We start from the raw sequence: 5064 nt of genomic DNA, 5'->3' as shown, positions 1-5064 counted from the left end.
ATTCCTGCTAAATATACGGGTGAGTAACAAGTGGCCAGCCCTGCCTGCCCACACTCTCTCTCAAACAAGATAATAGCTACAGGGGAAAAAGGCAAAGCCAGTATTTGTGCTGCAGAGCTTATGCGAAGTTGTGGATTAGGGTAAGCTAGTCAGAGTTGGATGGCTACACTTGTCCAACATGGGAGTCTAGCAAAAGGTTGGTCTCTGAAAAGCTCTTCTCCCTCCCCTAGGGTTTAAGTTCAGTCTCTTCCACATGCCATTTTTCTGATATGAATGAGGGCTTATACTGGGAGTGGAGATCACCATCTATCTGTCCTACGTCTGTAATACAGCTCCACAGGTCCTCTGTGGATGCTGACTAGATACACAGGTACCTTTCTTTGCTTCCCATGAGAAGATGGGCAGTAGTAGTCTCCTGAGCTGGAAGGCTCAGGAAGAACCTGTAAAGTGAACAAGGAGTTAGAAAGACATGCTCTTGACCACACAGGCAGAATATGTTCTATGCCAAAAGTGCAAGGAGACTTGGACTGAAGGCTTGTGTCTTCCTCTAGTTCCTAAAGTGCCTGGGGCATGAGCAAAGGGGTCCAGTGAAGGAAGACGAGGAGGCCACATAATGAGACAATGTTCCCTCTTCTCAGGTGTTTGAGGCACTGCAGGAGCTGGTGTCCACGGGCCAGGAGAACAGTCACCCTGTGCAGCCAAAGGCAGAGCTTCGCACAAGGAGTGTTAACAAATCATATGAGCACGGTAAGACACTTCCAAGGGCAGGTGTTTTACATTGCCCCTTGTAGTTTTGTTCTCCTCCCTTCTTCTGTTTTTGTTTGTAAAAGCCACTGAGAAAGGAGCATGAGGTTCTCGCCCTTCCTCCAGACACACAGCCCTACCCAATGGCCTGTCCTCTCAAACTAAACATTCCTCTGGTCATTCTCCCGCCTTCCAGAAGTGTTTACTAAAAGCACTTCTTGAAAGTGTCCTGGGTTTATAATGAGCCTTGTTCTGGATGGTGAAATGCAGCCAGCTGGGAAGTGGGGATGTACAGGCTGCCCATCAGCTTTGCAAAACTGAAAAAGCTCCATTTACTGGCAACCACCAGTTCTGACCTGGGCAAAGGCCAAGCAGCAGCTGCAATGAAAGTGACCTCTTTTCATGGAGTCAGCCTTGTGACCGAGTTAGGAGCAAGCTCAGAAGTTCACAGAGGAGAGTGGTTTCCCTGATAATGTGTGGGTCAATTAAAAGAGCCCTTATGACCTACCCATTCCGAAACTGAAAGGGAGATGTTTCAGTGCATACTGGCTTGAACCACAGTTTTCCCATGGCAAAGAACAAAAAGCAAACCTCCTCTTGTGCAACTAGCCAGTGAAGCTTAGAGCCACTTCCTTGGGAAAGGCAGTAAAAGTTCTCTCTGAAACTTTGCTGCTGCTTTCCCAGTACATTCATAAAAGTAGAACTTTCAGAAAAGTTTGGTGTTGGATGAAAAATCCCATTCTGATACTGCACTGGAAAAATTATTTGTTTGGAATGCTAAGAACTAATGCTAATACCTGTTTAAGGCCATTCAACACCTAACCAATCAAATCAATGAGATGTAGAAGCCTTTTGAAATTTTGGATTAAGTATTTGGCTGTCTTCTGCACACATCAGGGACCTGATGGAGCTGGGCAGTAAGGAGACAAGGGAAGAGGCCAGTACTCAAGTACAGGCAGAGAGGTTGTGAGTCTTTGTGATTCCTAGGTCAAGTCTGCTGCTTCCCTTCTTCGCCCACCCTGTAAAGCAGAATGTGCTGCCGCTGTTCCCCCCAGCGCAACCAGGCTCTGAGCTTCCTCCTTCTCCCCTCGACAACTCCAGCAGGGTCTGCTCCACTGCTGGGGAGAGTGAGTGTGCACGCCAGCAGCTTCTTGCCTTAGCTTGCTCTGATCCGCTTTTTTTCTTTTCCTATTTGATGTAGGTTCAGCGCCTGGGAAAGAAAACGAGAGGACAAACAGGAGACACAGGGACATGATGCCCACCACTCCCCTGGTGCGGTGGATCCTGGCGCTTAGCTTCCTGGCCACGACGGTCGCCGTGGGCTTATTTGCCTTGTGAAGAAGCAGAACCTTCACCTTCTCTTCGTGCCTTCCCTCACCCTGAACTAATCCACCTTTCCCAGTCCTTGAGAGAAATTGCCCCCAACTGTGTACTGTGATCTTGGCTCTGCCACTAATATTAGGAGATTTTTCTGCCCAGAAATCAAAGTGTGCTGTAAGGAGTGGGTCAGACAAAGTCTCTCCTATTCTTGGTGTGGGCTCTTCTCAGAGACTAACTTTATCACCAGAAACTAAGGGTAGAAAAGGCTAAAAACAATGGCCAAGAATTGTCATTGCTTCACACAGTGCCTGCAAAAATCCTACAGGATCAGAAATGCAGCTTTGACATCTGTCTCTCCTCAGAAATACGAGGCTCCCTGGAGCTCTGTTTGCTCAGTTTTTATACTGCTAGATAATACTGTGATCACTTTTTCAGCAGAGTCACATGGCTCTTGTGGGTTATAGACTGTTTTATATGACACTAGTAGGTCTTTGGTAATTCTTTTTCCAATCATTTTTGTTTTTTAAAAAGCAGAAGACGGTTGTTGGAGACACAGTGTCATTCAGTTGTCTGTCACTATAATTTATACGCATAATAAACTTCAATGTAAAGTCTTATGGCCTGGTGTTTCCTATTATTAAAGCCTTAGCTGGGGAGGAAGGAGGTGTCTTTCTTCCTCCCAGTTTTATGTCTCTTGGAGCTGCTGCCTCCAGAGATGCTACAAGAGACGAAAGCAGGAGCTATCATCAGAGGCAGACTCTGTTCCCACTCACTGCTAACAATAACCTCTTACAAGCTGGGGCAGATTTCTTCAGCTCCTATGCACTGGTCCCTGTTTCTAGATATGGCACAAAATCCTGTGAGTGTAAAAAGTATCTTTAAGGGGAGGAAGCCGTACCTAAGAGCTGGTTGCTATTCTATTAAAAGCAAAGGTGATGGGACCCTCAGCCAGTCTAAGCCAGGACAGCTCTCCCTGACCGCTACCAGCTAAGGGCTCCATTACCAGACTGCCTTTGTGAGAACTTCAGCATTAATCAGAAAAGCAAGTATGTTTTCACTGCCCAGAAATGAAACGTACACTAGCTTTTGATCTTACGAGGCAGCTAAATGGGACACATTGAGCCCTCACCTAGGTAAAAAACCAACTCAACTTACTCTCAGGACTCAGCGGATACATGGCATTGCTGAGGGCCCTCTGAAAACATGGCACCGCTGGAGCTGCCCATGCATGCAGTTTGCTTTCCCTCCCTTTTGCTGAGGCAGACCTGGAGGTCTGGGTTTGTGGCCAGCCACTGTTGCGGCCATAGGCCCTATCTGCTTAGGAGGGTCTTCTAACACAGGAGTCACTGCAGGAGGGGCTGCAGTTCAGGTATGGCACAGCAGGTATGACAAGGCCATTATTTATCACCTCAGAGTCCTCTCCTCCCTTTCTACCAGAAAGCCGCTGTGATCAACCTGTCTCCATGATGCTGCCTGTTCTGGCTGTGACCTTAATCCCAAAGACACGCTTTCCTACTGATCTGCTTTAACGACCAGCGCTGAAGCTGCTCAAAAAGCAAGAATCAGAAGTCAGGTCCTGCTGAGAATAAGCAGTGGGAAAGAGGGACTGCCACTATTCTCAGGCTCTTATCTACCCTATATCCCTTCCAAAATCCCCTTTAATACTTCCCTATTTGGGTCCATTTGCCAACCCCAATAGAAAAAATAGTTCTTAAAAAAGGTAGTCAGATGTTTAAAAAGCAGGGATATGAGGCTTGATAACTATTCAAATCTAAGAACCTACTCATTCATTCAAATTTATATTGAGTTTTACCTATTTAGTTCCTCTGACCCACCCCAACTGAATAATTATATTCATTCAACCATGCTGAATAACTAAACATCCCAAACATGCAAACTAATGCCCATGAGCTCAGAAATGTGCTCTACTACACTCAGTCCCTGCCTGCTGCCCAAAGAGATTGTAAATGTGACTTCAGAGTTAGGAAATCTGGATTCAGACTGACATTATCCTCTCCCTGCTCATGGCTGAAGCCGTGTGGTGCTTTGAGTATCTCACCGCCATTGTGCAGTGGCTCACTGAAGGACCCCAGACTGAGCCTAAAGGAGTCTTCAGAGGGGAAGACTAAAGCTTTGCTTGTATTCATCTATGAATCTTAATGAATGTATCTGGTTTCTCTACAAGATATTAGTTGGTTTCTCTGCAACCATGAGACGGTCTTTTCCTCATGCTGCAGTTAAAATCTCCCTTGCATTGCACTACGCTTCCCAGCTTTGCTTTGATTTAGGACATGCACTACCACAGTTCTGAACGGCCAAAATGCTTACCCAGCGACCTGCCAGCCTTCCTCCAAAATTCACTCCTAGTCAGGAGAAATGCATACTGGAGAACAGATACCCTGAGGCAGCAGCAGCCACCTGTTTTCATACTGTCAGGCTTGCTGTTCGGCCACTGCCATCTCCATGGGGCCCTGGCCAGACCACCTGCCTGCCATTTCACAGAATCACAGAATGGTTTGGGTTGGAAGGGACCTTAAAGACCATCCAATCCAACCCCCTGCCATGGACAGGGACACCTCTCACCAAACCAGGCTGCTCAAAGCCCTGTCCAACCTGGCCTTGAACACTTCCAGGGAGGGGGCATCCACAGCTTTCCTGGGCAACCTGTTCAGTGTCTCACCACCCTCACAGTAAAGGATTTCTTCCTAAGGTCTGATCTAAATGTACCCCCACAGTACATCCCACCATGTCCAGTATGTTTCTCCTCTGCCCAGCCCTCTGTAGCCCTGCACCACAGCCAGCCAGTCCCAGGCCCCTCCTGCCCACACTCTGCTCAGGCCCCACCATCCCACCCAGGCTCCCAAGGAGTCTACAGCAGAAATTTATTTTATTCTCTGTAATTAACGCTTCCACACATTCCCCCACTCCCCTCCGCAGCCTCCAGCTCCCACGCTTCCCGCCGCCTAGAGGGCACCTAGCGCCCTTCCCTCTCCCACCCCC

The 5064-nt window shown here is 47.7% G+C and overlaps 1 protein-coding gene across 1 annotated transcript in view; it reads left to right on the top strand.

The window, feature by feature from the left end:
• HMOX1 (heme oxygenase (decycling) 1) overlaps positions 1 to 2678 on the top strand; it is a 5977-nt gene extending 3299 nt beyond the window's left edge. Inside the window, 3 exon segments of the mRNA XM_010186671.1 lie at positions 1 to 19; positions 639 to 747; positions 1946 to 2678. The exon segment at positions 1 to 19 is cut by the window's left edge and continues 17 nt beyond it. Of these exon segments, the coding sequence (XP_010184973.1) occupies positions 1 to 19; positions 639 to 747; positions 1946 to 2082 (265 nt within the window). The 3' untranslated portion in view covers positions 2083 to 2678.
• The last annotated feature ends 2386 nt before the right edge of the window (positions 2679 to 5064 follow it).

This window comes from Mesitornis unicolor, unplaced genomic scaffold (genome assembly GCF_000695765.1).
Source record: "Mesitornis unicolor isolate BGI_N332 unplaced genomic scaffold, ASM69576v1 scaffold47616, whole genome shotgun sequence".
Taxonomy (NCBI): Eukaryota; Metazoa; Chordata; class Aves; order Mesitornithiformes; family Mesitornithidae; genus Mesitornis; species Mesitornis unicolor.
The sequence above is the reverse complement of the archived record's forward strand: the minus strand, read 5'-3'. Positions and strand labels throughout refer to the sequence as shown.